At 44.0% G+C, this 15297-nt stretch overlaps 1 protein-coding gene across 32 annotated transcripts in view; it reads right to left on the reverse strand.

The window, feature by feature from the left end:
• Positions 1-12083, reverse strand: part of LOC114601368 (uncharacterized) — a 347155-nt gene extending 335072 nt beyond the window's left edge. For 13 of the 32 annotated variants that reach the window (XR_013393997.1, XR_013393994.1, XR_013393990.1 and 10 more), the window contains exons 1-2: positions 9988-10230; positions 5016-5241 (exon numbers count right to left, since the gene is read on the reverse strand). Coding sequence is in view for 1 of the 32 variants with exons in the window: in XM_077933232.1 (XP_077789358.1) it covers positions 9988-10152 (165 nt within the window). In the remaining 31 variants the exon portion in view is untranslated. Of the gene's footprint in view, positions 1-5015; positions 5242-7531; positions 7554-9517; positions 9701-9987; positions 10231-10827; positions 10943-11061; positions 11211-11392 lie in introns of those variants that run through there. The other 19 variants (XR_013393993.1, XR_013393974.1, XR_013393972.1 and 16 more) reach the window with 11 other exon arrangements.
• Positions 12084-15297: the final 3214 nt, after the last annotated feature.

A 15297-nucleotide genomic window follows, 5' to 3' on the forward strand; every position in this document is an offset into this window, starting at 1 on the left:
AGAATGCTAGAGGCATGTTATTACCATGAACCTATAAGAATCAGACTCTTTCACAGCCTTCATAATGCAAATCCCTCCCCATTTTAGTGTTAACCCTTTGCACAAATGTAAATATGCAGTCAAACAACAGCAGTGAGGAAGAGACAGTGAATTGCTCTCCTATTTAATTTCAGCTGTCCTTGACACACATAAGCCATGTCAAAAGTCCTTTTACTAGAAAGCCAGATGGGAATTTTATATATATCTATATGATATCCTATAGCCTACTTTGAGAAAGTAATTAAGTACTGAACAGGAATGTCAGACTGAAACATTCAGCCTTTAGGATTTAGGAACTCTGGCTTTAGAAACAAACAAACCTGATAACAGGAAAGTAAGAGATTAGAGACAGAGAGAAACAGAAGAACAGGAAAATATTATAGTATCACTGGAATGCATCGCACCCAGTTATGTTGTTGTTGTTGTTGTTGATTAAAATTCTATACCGTCCTCCATCTGAGGATCATAGGGAGGTTTAGAATATAAAAACACAAAAATACATACCATTGTAACAAACAAAAACAATACCCCCTAGTTTAAAAGGCTATAGATGGTTTAATTAGTCAAAAGCCTGGAAGAGAAGGTTTTTGCCTGGCGCTGAATCCCTGGGGAGAGCATTCCTCAAGTAGGAAGCCACCACAGAAAAGGCCTTTCTCGTGTTGCCACCTTCCAGACCTGTCATGAAAGAGGCACACAAACAAGAGCCTCAGATGACAATAACAGTGTCTGGGTCAATTCATATGGGGAGAGGTGATCTTTGAGGTCCTGAGCCACTTAAGGCTTTATAGATCAAAACTAGAACTTGGGCCCAGAAACTAACTGGCAGCCAGTGTGGTCGGGCCATGGCTGCTTTATATGCTCAGAACTGTCTTGCCCCTTTGAGCAACCTGGCCAGTGGTTACCAGAGCACAGGCAACAAAAATTAAGCTATCCCTGTCCAGACAGGGGCACAGCTGGGCCACCAGCTGAAGCTGATGGAAGGCACTCCAAGTCACCTGAGCCTCAAGTGACAGCATAGGATCCCAGAAGCACCCCCAAGCTGTGTACTCACTTAAGTCACAGGCCCCAATCCAAACACGCAGGCCCCAATCCAGTTGAAACCAAGCGCTTTGACTTGTCACTAATTTTACTGGAAAAATTAACATTACCAACATGTAAGTTCTATGAGAGACACAATCACTGCATCATGACCCAATTGCTTTGCTCAGAACAAATTCTTTTAATTATTACTTGTTTTAGTTTACATCCAGCCTTTCTTCCCAAAGGAGCCCAGGGTGGCAAACACACCAACGTTTCCAAATAAAAAATAGCTAAACAGTTAAAACATTCTAAAAACAATTACTATTTTAAAAAAAACTATATAAAAGCAGTTTACAATTAAAAACATTCTAAAAGCAGTTGCCATTAAAAATGTTCTCAAAAACATTATTTCATTCAGTGCTGATTCTGAAGGTTTCTATTGACAAGGAACCCTCCCTATTTGGGGAGCAGAGCTTATTCCCAGACAGGCATGCTCTTACAAGATTCGCCACTGGCGAAAAAGCAATGAAGCAAGTCTCTAATCTGAAAAAAATAGCACCACTGTGATGAAGAATTTGGAGTTTCTCCAGCTTCCATACCAATTCCAAAACCCAACAATCTTGCAGTGAAATTCTCAGTGGTTGAAATCATATTAGTTCCACAGTCATTTTACATAATTCCTACTAATTACAGTGAATCATTATGGAGTGCTTTATGGAGTGTTTTTTTCTTTTTTTAAGAAGAGAACATTGTTTTGTAGAAGGCTACAGAAGGATACAGAAATCCACTACCTAAAATAATACAAACAAACTTAAAACACAATGTTTCCTATCACCGCTTAATTTGTAATCTCCATAATAATAATAAATTAACTGCCTGAAGCAGATTGATACAGCCTATATGTTTCAAAGTTTTTTCTTTGGAGCAGTGTAATCCTATGTATGTCTACTCAGAAGTAAGTCATAGGGAGTTCAATGGAACTTACTCCCATGTAAGTGTGTACAATGTAAGATTGTTAGTTGTTCCAACAGGCATAAGAGCTTTTCTTACAGGAAGAAGTAGTAGTAATAGTTTGCCCATACTCAACTAACGTGTCTCAACACAGTTTGAAAAGCTCTGCTTTAAGCAATAGTAGCTTAAAGTAGTTCGCCCATATTCTCAAAAGCAAAATGAAGATTATGCTGATGTTTAAAACTGAAGTAACTCGAAGGTAAATTTTATGTGAACGCCTGTTCTTAAAAAGAAACTAAGTCACAAAATTTACAGCTACGGACAATATAAAGTCGTAGAAATTTATTATTATTATTATTATTATTATTATTATTATTATTATTATTATTATTATTTGCTTTTGGTTTACTATCTGCATTGTTAATCTAGACTCAAATATTGTTAGACTTTCTAAGGACCAACCATTTTGTCTTTATTGGTTGCTCATACAACTTTTTCTTTATGCAATGTTGTCTTCCTGGTCAAAGTGCCTCCCCCTCCTTGGTTGCCCCCATCCCCCTTCCACTCCTATGCAGCTATGCAGCCATTATCAGTATCATCAGCATCACAATGCCAAGCAACTACCAAAATATAAGAATCCTAGCCTATATCAGGGATATGCTGGGGATGAAGGGAACACAAGCTTCCATTTGCAGCTTCAATACACACCTCAATCTTCTGCTTAAGTACAACTTGAGCTGAAAAGGGAAATAACATTTGCATGGAAAGTAGCTGCATGGTTCCTCAATTTTAACATTACAAGCACCATGAAGTAACAAGGAAGAAATTACCACATCAATGCAGGCGCAGGTCAATTCTGTGTCCAGGGCAGCTGTCTACCAGCTACATCTGGTAGGCAGGATGAGACCCTACCTGCCTGCAGACTGTCTCACCAGAGTGGTGCATGCTCTAGTTATCTCCCGCTTGGACTACTGCAATGCGCTCTACGTGTGGGGTACCTTTGAAGGTGACTTGTAAACTGCAATTAATCCAGAATGCGGCAGCTAGACTGGTGACTGGTAGCGGCTGCCTGGACCATGTAACACCAGCCTGAGAGACCTGCATTGGCTCCCAGTACGTTTCTGAGCACATTTCAAAGTGTTTGTGCTGACCTTTAAAGCCCTAAACTGCCTCAGTCCTGTATACCTGAAGGAGCATCTCCACTCCCATCGTTCAGCCTGGACACTGAGGTCCAGTGCTGAAGGCCTTCTGGTGGTTCCCTCACTGTGAGAAGTGAGGCTACAGGGAACCAGGCAGAGGGCCTTCTCGATAGTGGCACCTGCCCTGTGGAACACCCTCCCATCAGATGTCAAGGAAACAAGCAACTATCCTACTTTTAAAAGACATCTGAAGACAGCCCTGGCAATGGAAGTTTTTAATGTTTAATCCTGTATTGTGTTTTTAATATTCAATTAGGAGCCACCCAGAGTGGCTGGGGACACCCAGCCGGATGGGTGGGGTATAAATTATTATTATTAATAAACCCTCAATATAATGCAGATTTGGGAGGGGGGAAATTGAAGTTCTCTTTACAACTTGGAAAACAATAGATTATTTTTCTTTCTCTAACGTTAAAAAAAAAACCAGCCATCCTCAACACTTTTTCTTAAGGAGTGCATACTTAACTGCCCTACATCTTTTACAGACCTCAACAAATCTTTTGGGAGAAAATATGCATATCAAAAGCAACTATTTTCATGGCACTAACTGTGCCCTAAATACAAACAGAGCATACAAAACTGACAAGACAAAAGCCAATGCAAACATCACAACTATCTGAGATACCTTTTAGAGGCATACATTTAACATTCACCCTATCTTAAACAAATCCAAAAAATTGCTTCTATTCCCAACACTAATATTTCACCCAAATACTTATCTTTTTCCCCATAGTATCCACCTTGACCACTTAAAGCCATAGCCTAATACACTGTGTAAATGGACACTCATAATATGTACAAATGGTTGGCTTCCACAAAAGCATCCAACAAAACAAACTTAAAAGAAAAGCCTGCAGCAAATTTCAGAAGGTGGAGGGAAAGATACCCAAAGAAGGCATATTCAAAGTCCAGAGATCCTAACCACCTTTTAAGAACAGCAACACCCAATCCAGGTATCACTTTAGTAAGGCCAAGAAGGGTCAAAAGAGGTAATATTGAAAACAGTAACCAAGAGTCCAAAAAGGCGATGTGGCCCAAGTCACATTGAAGGTTGGGTTCCAGGGCAGGCAGGAAAAGACAAAGAGGCAGCAGATGAGTGATGTGTTATAAGGCAATGGATGTGTTATAAGGCAATGGAGTCTGTGACAAGTTGCTCAGACTGGGAAGGTCAAGTCTATGGTCACAATATGTTTCTTGACCTAGACCACTGATCCCTCTGAACTAACCAGTTAAGAATCTTTTCTTGTCACTGTGGACCAACAAGGCTCAGGCCAGCCAGATCCAGATCGACCAACAGACAGACAGACACAAGCACACACACACACACACATCCTGTGGCCCTCCAGATGTTTATTGTTTGTTTATTTATTTGTCCCATCTTTCCTCCAAGGAGCTCAAGGCAGCATAGATGGTTGTACCACTTCACATTTCACCCTCACAACATCCCCGCGAAGTAGGTTGGCCTGAAAGGCAGTGAATGGTCCAAGGTCACCCAGTGAGCTACAAAGCTGAGTAGGGGATTTGAACCCTGTTCTCCCAGGTTCTATTCTGACACCACACTGGCTCCAGCTCTAAACATCCCTGACCATTAACCATGCCGACTGGGACAGACTGACTCCAACAACATCTGGAGGACCACCCCTGATACATGCCTCAACATTTCAGAAGCTGTATTTAACAAATGAACATATTTTGGAGCACATAACTGACATGCATAACATAGCTAAAGGAGCAAGCCTAAGTTTGGCATCAAATCAGTACTTGAGTAAGACTTATTCTGAGCAACACTGTTTATTTTACACATACCTTATTCTGAATCACAGAGGTGACCAAGCCATTCAATTTTCACCGGCTTCCATTTGGAGAAATTCTTACAACTTATAAATCCAAATATTAGTGTCTTCTTTGGTTTACACTGTATTCCACAATGAGAAGGTTAATAAAACATGGCATCTGTCTGGTTCTGGTTGATACCAATTTAGATGTAGCTTGCTGGCAGGTATCCTGCTTCAGAGATATTCACACAGTTTACCTATTCAATAGAAATGAAAGGTTGTAAGCTTTGGTATTGGCACATTTCAACAGTTTCACTATAAAATAATTCTAAAGCTGTGATTGTAAGCACACATACTTGGAATTAAGTCCAACTGATTTTTAAGTAGGGTCTGTTTTCACCTAAACATGCTTAGAATTCAGCTGGAAGACTCCTGTAAGCCTCGTTTGTGTTCAAAGATGAAAGTATCAGAACAATCCTGATATTCCTTTGGAACAGGGGTGCTCTAGGGCAGTGTTCCCCAACCTTGGACCTCCAGCTGTTTTTGGACTACAGTTCCCGTCATCCCTGACCACTGGTCTTGCTAGCTAGGGATTATGGGAGTTGTAGTCCAAAAACAGCTGGAGACCCAAGGTTGGGGAACACTGCTCTAGGGGACCACATGCCAATGATGAGTGTGACCACTTGCACACACAAGGTGATTTGCATCCCCATCAGAGCACTGTGTTCTACCCACCCCAGTACAGAATCTACTGTGTAGTTTTCCTTTTTGCTGCTGCAAAACCTGGTAGGGCTTAGGTGGGGGGGCAGAAAAATGCTTGATGGGAAAGGTAAACCAGAACCCCAAACAGCAGGTGAGCCACCCCTGCTTTAGAATAGTGGTTCCCAATTGGGGGTTCGCAGATCTCAAGGGGTTCACATAAATAAACCATCAAGGGAATCTGTGGCACCACTCACATAACAAAAGCTACCAATACCATAGAGAGATGAAATTTTTCAAAAGTAAGGTGTCCATAACTTGGCTTTTGAAAAACACAGGGTCTGCAGTACTTAGCTAATTGGGAGCCACTGTTCTAGAAGCTTTTATTGCAGTGCAAATGTATGTGTGCCTATTTAAGAAGCTCCAGTGGACTTAATGGGAGTTCCTCCCAGGTAAAGGCATAGAGGATTGCAGCCTAACCCATTTCATCTCAACCACTTTTTACTTTAAAGAAGCAACTTTTCCTCAATAGGGTTTTTCCACATGCATTGAACTTCTAAATCTTATCTCCTACAACTTATCATTACCCATTAATTCCTAGCAACTACAGCAAAGACATTTCCCAACCTGTCTATTCAAATAACAATTTGAGTTTGGTGCACAGTAAAACACAAAGTATTACAAGAAGACTGACACGATCACTAAAAGAGTATCAAATGGCTACCATCCTAGACTCAGGCAACTACAAGTGGGCCAACAAACCTAAAGAGTTACAAACATTACTCTTAAATGCCTGTTAAAGGGAAGATTGTTTAAAGCATGGGTAGGCAAACTAAGCCCTGGGGGTCGGATCCTGCCCAATCGCTGTCTAAATCCGGCCTGCAGACGGTCCGGGAATCAGCATGTTTTTACATGAATAGAATGTGTGCTTTTATTTAAAAGGCATCTCTGGGTTATTTGTGGGGCATAGGAATTCATTCATTATTTTTTTTCCAAAATATAGTCCAGCCCCCCACAAGGTCTGAGGGACAGTGGACCAGCCCCCTGCTGAAAAAGTTCACTGACTCCTGGTTTAAAGTGACTGGCAACTCAACCCTTATGCAGATACAGCATGGAGTGATAGATGATGAAATGGTATGTAGAACCAGACAAGAAGCCATCACCACTCTGAGGAAATGTGTCCCCCAAAGACCATGCTCTCCTGACTTTATAATCTGCATACACCTGAAAGTTTTCTGTTCCTGTAGATTTAGCCGCAAGGCCCACTATAACTTCATTACACTATAACAAAGCCCAAAGGGCAATCTGCATCAGAGAAAAGATGGAAGGAAGAGAGTTGCTCAAATCACTTCCTTCCGCCCATCAATTTCCCCCTGAAATTTCCCATCCCTATTTAAATTTCTAACCCTGTGATTTTCCAGACCCATGTCTGCAAGATAAACATGGATCTGCAATACTAGCAGAAACTAAAGGAACAGATTGCAGAGAGGATCTTCAGGGTCAAGAGAGCTAGCAGAGAAGGCTTAAGCCAGGCATGGCCAAACATGCCCTCCAGCTGTTTTGGGACTACAATTCCCATCATCACTGACCGCTGGCCCTGTTAGCTAGGGATGATGGGAGTCATAGTCCCAAAACAACTGGAGGGCCTGCCTTAAGCATTCCCTTCCTTCTCACCTCTTCTCCCATGCAAAACAGTGCCTCCAGGGATGCTTTGCAGTGAGAAAGAGGCTTTGCTACATTTGAATGTACTGTAACATACTTAACACTGTTTGAACTACATGGTTAAACTAGCCACAGTTCTCTTCCCAAATATGGTTACAACTTATCTTCTAGAAACTGTGGTCCTACCATTTTTCGATAGGGGTGGCCACATTAGTCTTTTGCTGCAAAAACAATGAAGAGTCTGTCTGGTAGCACCAAAAAGACAAGTTGTGTTGTTGTTGTTGTTGTTGTTGTTGTTGTTGTTGTTGCTGCAGTCATGTTGACTATGAGTATAAAATCCAACAGAAAGCATGCACTTGCATGAGGAATAGTTATCTAACCAAAAAGGACTGATTGTCTTTATTCTAGAATCTAAGCAGTCACCTAGATTTTCAGAAGTGGTATACCTCTGAATAATATGATGGGCACAAGTGGAGGAAGTATTGTCACACTCAAGTCCTGCTTGCAGGCTTCCCATGAGCCACTGTGAGAACAGAATGCTAGATTAGATGGGCCTTTGGCCCAATCCAACAGGGATCTTTTTCTGTACAAGTTTAGGTGATCTTTGTTTTTGTTTCATTTTTAAGATTTCTAACCGAACTTCACAGCTGATTCCCAAAACCAAAGGCAACCTTTAGCACTATTAAAAGGCCAACTTCCCTTTTCATAACTTGCTTGGGTTTTAGGCGTAGAACAAGTGCACATTGCCCAAATAAGCACCAAGTGCAATTTCTCAACTACAAATCACAATAGCGACTGCACAACCCCCACAATATTTCTATAGGCTTGAAGCTTCTATTGTTGTTGAAAAGGCCCTGGAAATAGCTTTAAAGCCTCAGGTAAGGAATGGAGTAGGAAAGTTAACAGGGAATCAGTGAAATGCTTTAAACAAAGATATTAGCAAAAATTAAAGTAATAAGATTAAATTAATAAGAAAACTGAACAATACAGGAACAGGAGAAGTTGGAAAATATGAGATATGAGGTGGTACAAGTTAGGAGCCTGTTTTCTCTATTTCTCTTCCCACCCTCTCTCCTTTGTAGCTCTATTCTTGAAGTACTCTATTGTTCTGAGCTCTGCGGAGCTTAATGAACTTTGTAAGTATTTCTGGCACTACAGCTTACACTCTCAAACCTTAACATCAGTCCTTAACTGGAAGACTTGTACAGGAATCACACAACTGGACTCATATGAAGGCCTAGTCACACAGTGACCATATTGCCAGTACTTTTATCTGTACTAGTGATCTTACCAGCCTGGCTCTATTGGTGGTTACAATACTCAGAATGTGCTCCAGAATTTCCTACATAGACAAGGCCTGTGTGATACTGCACATTAGATCCAGCATTTGTCATTCCAGTACTAGATCCAAGTGCTAGAATTACAGTATATTGGTTCAACAAGACCAGCCATGACAGGAAATAATCTGCCCATTGCAGGCTCTCCTGTGGATCTACTAACATTTGTGAGAGAGAAATGAGGAGAAAATGAAGGACTACAAACTTAAAATGCTTTGGTACCAATCCAACTAGCATGGTTTCATCAAAGATCCTTGGAACATGAAGTTCTACAAGGGCGCTGAAAATCGCACTGAAGATTTCTAGTCCACATCATGGAACTAAACTTTCAAGGATTCCCCGGGGAGGAAAGAAGTATTAAACCAGTGTAAGTCTGTAGTGTAAGAGTCTGCATCAAAATAAAGTATTAAAAGAAGGCATGCCTGCAGATATCACTGCAAAACAAATGCCGTGTATAAGAAAAAAGTTGTAGAATGGTAGGCACCATGAATCAAAAGGAACACAGCAACTGGGAAAAGCAGGGAAACAATGGGATTAAGAAAAAAGTGGTTATTGAAAGAAACAGAAAAATTCAGGACAAATAATTTAAATAATAATAATAAGAGAGCAAACAGGAATATAATGTAAGTTACCAAAACTTAACAAAAGGGGAGAAATGCCAGAGCTTTGAAACAAACAAAAAGAACACAAGATTTTCACAAGTATACTGGAAAGTAGCCTGAAAACTTCCATCTTAATAATGGCCCATTTAACAGTGAAATGTGCTATCCTAATGGTCCAACTCCGAACAGCTTTCCAGTTCTACAGAGGCAGAGAAGTTTCTGCTGGTACCTACCTTACATTTATGCCTCCACAAACTCACACATCAACAAAGAGCCAGCATTCACCTGCATCTCACCCAGGCAGATTCAATGTAGACCACACCTTCCAAAATGTCCACCTTCCCTTCAATCTGATCATTTCAGCATCCCGTTCATGGTTCAGCCAGCACCCCCAGTCACAAAAAACACTCTTCCCAGTCACTGTCCTGAGAATCCATATTTCAAGCAAGAGGCAGTCTCTCTGCCCCCCCCCCCTTGGTGCCCGCCAAACTGCATTACATAAGCAGATCCAAACTGACAGAATTGCAGGCATTAACAAAATCAACATCAAACCCCCAGCGTATTAACATCCAGACCCAAGTGGATTCCACACTAGTCTGATGCACACATCCCAACCTCTCTATCGCAGTTTCCACTTAACACTTTCAGTTGATAACAAAGCCACAAAGGGAAGAGGGAGAGAGAAATAGCAGAAGTAACTCACCTTCCTTCTTCTCTTAAGACCAAATATATATATATTAAAACTAAAAACCAGTACTATCTGAGGAGTAGCTGGAACATTCTGCAAAGTCTTTGGGAGAAGTTGGAGAAGTCTGGATAAACTGTTGAAAAGACCAGATAAACCCAGAAGGGGAGATGGAGAGTTCATCCGAGTTTCCTCTTTTGTTCAAGTTCCCTGAGCAGACAAAGAACCAGCAAGCGGCAGCAGGTTTCTCCCTCTCACCCCCTTTTCCCTCCCTCCCCCTCCCTCTCCCCACCCACCCCCATCCAAGAGCACCTCAAGTCTAACTTCAGCCTTCTCTTCTTCTTTTGAACAGATCCTGCCCTGCAACTTTTTTTCCTCTCCCCCCCCCAAAAAGAAGCCTCTCGTAGACTTCCCTTTGCGCCTCATCACAGCCTCCAGTTCAAAACTTCCCTCTAACTGAGCCTCCCAGAAAAACAATTTTAATGGAGGCGGGAGGGGGCAAGGAGGAGAATCTCTCAAATCATTATTTCCGGTAGATGCACCTCTTTGTTTGGATTCCCCTTGACGGTCATTGAGAACAATTCCCCTCGGTATTCGGGCAAGGCGCGATTCCCCTTCCCAGCCCCCTCCTCTTACGATTCCCAAGAACAAGGTCTAGATTTCCCGAAAATGGGAAAGATATCCTCACACCCAAAGTGAAGGAGGGGGGGAGGGAGGTGCAGGATAGGGGAGGCCATCAAGATGTAGGGTTAACACGTTTCCCTTTCACTTTTGGAAACGTCTCCATCCAGCCAAGGGGAACAAAAGCGTCCTCGCGCAAAGGAGCTCGGCAGCAACCAGCTTTTGACATCTCCCTACCTGTTGCACAGCGAGAGGGAGGGAGCGGTGGGAACGAGAGCACCCGGCAGCCCATAATAATAGGGGCTCGCCAAACTTTTCACCTGTCCTCCCTGAATAGGGGCTACTGGAGCCGCTTCCCAAAATGAAACGGAAGGGGGTCGAGGAACGCAAAGAGTGTGGGGACTAGGGAAGAAAGCCAAAAACAGTCCTCCCCCCCCCCCAACCCCGCCGCCTCCATTCTCATCTACAAACCATCGTTTTCCGTCGTCTCCCAAAAGCAACAAGTCTCAGTCCCAGCCTGTTCGTTCCACTTGCTCCATATTTTTATCAATGAGAAGGAGGGGAAGTACACAAACACACCCGGACGCCAAGAGCACATTCTAATCCCAGACTAAACCGCCTGCCACTGAGGCTGCAGCTTCCTAACTAACGCGCACAGCAAAGGCCGGGCTGGGGAGGGGAGGGATATTGAACACACAAAAAGAAAACTTTTGCTGTTATAAGGTCCCGCTGTTTTGGGGAGGATGGGGGGAGAAGAATGGTTAAAGTTCGCGGCGATCCACAAAAGAGAAACGCAACTCACCTTAGGAGACAGAAGGATAACCCCTTCCGCTTTCTCCTCCTTCCTCTTCCAAACGGTTGGACGGGGCGGCGGGGGGAGGAGGAGGAGAAAACAATACAATTGCGGCGGGTCCGTCTATCTGAGCTAAGTGGCTCCCCCTCGGCTGCCCGCCCGCTCCTCGCGTCCCCCGGCACCAAACAAAGGCGCAGCCAAGAGCTCGGCTTGCTTTGCGCTTAACTTTTTTCTCACATCGATCCCGCTTCTGCAACTTTTGCCCAAGTCGGGTGCCTAGTTGCGGAGACATGAAAAGGACACAAAAGGGAAAAATTAAGGCACCAGCCCCCGCCCCCCGAGCCGCCGCTATTGCATTGTGCCATCCTCCATGCCATGCTGTACGATTTCGATCTTTAAAAACTAAAGCGGGGTGGGGGAAGGGGATGTGGATCATAGCGAGCCTGGAAGTTGGGGAAAGTCCATAAATTCTTCCTCTCTTTCCAATGGCCTGCGCGCGCTTTGTTTTGGATACCACGAGGAAAGGCGTTGTTAACGCCAAGGAGGAGGGGGAGAAAACGCTGAGCGCGTCGCGGCGCCAAATAATCCCTTTGTGCGCACGTGCGCAAAAAGTTGAAGATGTTCCGAGTTCCGACCGCGCCTTGTTCTTGAGCAATGAGTCGCGGCCGGGTCTCCCTTTAGGCCCCCTTACAGAACAGCGTCTGCCCGAGCAAGCAGCGCCCGGAAAGCTCCGCGGCACTTCTCCTCCAGTCCCCACGGCTAACTTCCACCAAGGCCGCGCCAATATGCTCTTTAAAACAAACAAACAAGCTTAATTCTGAGTTGGTTCCCTACAACGTCCCCAGGTCGCTTTGCCGGTCTACACCTGCAGGGAAATTGGGCAGTAGAATTGACTGCACCACTTTAGACTGTAGGTGAGAGAGCGCCAATTTAAAACAAAAAGGAACAAACCTGAAATCAAAACATTTAGCGCATTAGAGAGGAACTTTTTTTAGGGCAGGCAGCAAATTTGTTACTTGTAAATAGTTTTTTTTAAAAAAAACAACACCACAAACAACTTAGTAAAAAGGGATATTCGAAAATGATATCCCTTCCGCTGTCCACAATCTGAAACTGGCACGGTCTATTCCACCACCACTGGTAACAACAACACCTCCTTCTATTGTGTCACTATTCTGACCTTGAGGAAAGGATTCCAAGTTGTGTGGATTCATTCCCATGGCACTTCACCCCTGGAAGTGCTTCTGAGTGAACCTCCTACCTGTATGTAGATAGCAGGAGAGGTCAGAAAGCCATAGAATGTTTGGCCTCAGAATCAAGTGGGTCCGTTGAGCACTCCCGGCTAAGTTCAAAAACTGTTGTGGTAGGAATTCAACCATTCAAAAGAAATGTTGTTGTTGTTTAGTCATTTAGTCGAGTCCGACTCTTCGTGACCCCATGGACCAGAGCACACCAGGCACTTCTGTCTTCCACTGCCTCCCGCAGTTTGGTCAAACTCATGCTGGTAGCTTCGAGAACACTATCCAACCATCTCGTCCTCTGTCGTCCCCTTCTCCTTGTGCCCTCCATCTTTCCCAACATCAGGGTCTTTTCCAGGGAGTCTTCTCTTCTCATGAGGTGGCCAAAGTACTGGAGCCTCAGCTTCACGATCTGTCCTTCCAGTGACCACTCAGGGCTGATTTCCTTCAGAATGCAGAGGTTTGATCTTCTTGCAGTCCATGGAACTCTCAAGAGTCTCCTCCAGCACCATAATTCAAAAGCATCAATTCTTCGGCGATCAGCCTTCTTTATGGTCCAGCTCTCACTTCCATACATCACTACTGGGAAAACCATAGCTTTTACTATACGGACCTTTGTTGGCAAGGTGATGTCTCTGCTTTTTAAGATGCTGTCTAGGTTTGTCATTGCTTTTCTCGCAAGAAATGTTGGGTCAGTCCAATTGACACAATCCATCTAGACCTACATTCAGTGCTATTTTTCTAGAAAAAGAGGTGCCGGAACTCACCCTTATAATGGCAATAACGCCCACCTGAGAGGTGCCAGAACTGAGGTCCAGCAAGTTCCAGCTGGGGGAAAAACCCTGCCTACAATTCCTTCTTCTGGGGAGGCTGGATTTACTGTGAAGAGAGGTACAGGGTAGCAGAGGGCTTGAGCAGAACTGTGGTGGGCAGCCTTATTGAAGAGGGTTGTATACCTGCTTCAGTTCCAATGGGGGGTGGTACCTACTGTGACTGGCAGAACAGAAGGCTGGGAGACCAACAGTAGGCAGTGCCATTGGCCATGACAGGAAGAGGCAGCTAATTCTACTCCCCCCCCCCCACCTCGCTGGGAGGAACAACACTGAGACTGAGGAGGAGGAAGCTGACAGCCATTGCCATCCCCGGATTGGTGATAAGTATGAAAGCAGGCAGGTGGGGGCTGGGTGAGAGCAAACTGGGACCAGTGGGGCAGTGCCTCAATCCCCCTAATGGACCAGCCTCCACTGGTCAACCCTGATGGTAAGAAGCACCCCACCTTCAAATGATCACCCCCACCTCATATCAGGGGTAAATCAGTCTGTAGACCATGAGACTCTTACTCTCAGGGTCACGGGTTTGAGCCCCACATTGGGCAAAATATTATTGCATTTTATGGGGGTTGGACTAGATGACCCTCGTAGTCCCTTCCAACTCTATAGTTCTTTTGATTCTGCTGCTTAAAAACCCAGTGGCTATTTGCTGCTGTCTTCTCTGGGTTGCTTGAAAAAGGAGGCGCCGACTCATAGGAACGCTCCCTACAGCCATGGCAATGTGAACACCACGGAATGCAAGCAAACTACTGCTGCTTGGAAATGTAGCTAGGAATACATCCTGTTTCAGTGAGAAAGCCATAATTCATGTCAGTGACTTCTGAGAATGGAACTGGGTGTTGGTGGTGTGTAATGGACGCTAAACACTGAATCTGAAAGTATGGTTTTATATATCTGGTGTCCGACTTGGATTAGTACCCACCTTGCGAGACTCAACTCCTCCACAACATCCAAGACATCCTGAAAATTGTGGGATCCTGACCTTGTGGGATGGGCGTCAGTGGCACTATGGTATGGTGGTTGTCTTCCTACCTGCAGGGTCATGTCCGGAGACATGCATTTGGGAGAGTTCCCTTAAGCCCCCTGATGTTTACAGTTCACTGTTTTATCTACATGAAGTTGCAGGGAGTGGTCATTAGGTGTTCTGGAGCAAGGTGTCATCTGAGTCAGATGAGGCTGTGCAAGCCCCGGGTGCAGTGGTGGACGGGACAAGAATAAACTGAGCTGTGTCCTGCAAAGACAGAGGCTTTCTGGGAGAGAGGTTCCCATGCACAAGAGTTAGCCCAATTACCTGTTCTGGTTACCTAGGTTTGCACTTAATCTGAAGGAGTTTGAGGGTAGTGGTCCATCTTTATCACAAATGTCCCAAGTGACCTCCGTGACTAGGTGTGCCTTCTATCATCTTTGCCTGATATTCCAGCTGTGACCATTCCTGGACCAAGGTAGTCTGACTACAGCGGTCCATGTATTGGTAACCTCAATACTTTACTACTGTTCACTACTGTGGGGCTGCCCTTGTATCTAGCATGTCTTGTATGAGACGTGGGGAGAAGAAGAGAATCATATTGCAGTAATCTAGCCGAAGAAGTTAGTTGAATAGCACCCCCCAAAAAAATTTCCTTAATTTTTTAATGACTGCATGGTGGCTGTAGAAACAGGCTTTATCCTGACTTTCAAATAAGTCCAATCCATTTACTAGACCGCCTGTCCACACACAGGTTTAAAAGCAGGTTTTTAAAAAATTGACGTGAACCTTTTGCAAATACTTCTCTGTCTGTTGACCTAGGGGTGATTCCTATTTAACCAGTCAACCATTTATTTATTTTAAAGAAATTATATCCCATTC

Source organism: Podarcis muralis, chromosome 8 (assembly GCF_964188315.1).
Source record: "Podarcis muralis chromosome 8, rPodMur119.hap1.1, whole genome shotgun sequence".
Classification (NCBI taxonomy): Eukaryota; Metazoa; Chordata; class Lepidosauria; order Squamata; family Lacertidae; genus Podarcis; species Podarcis muralis.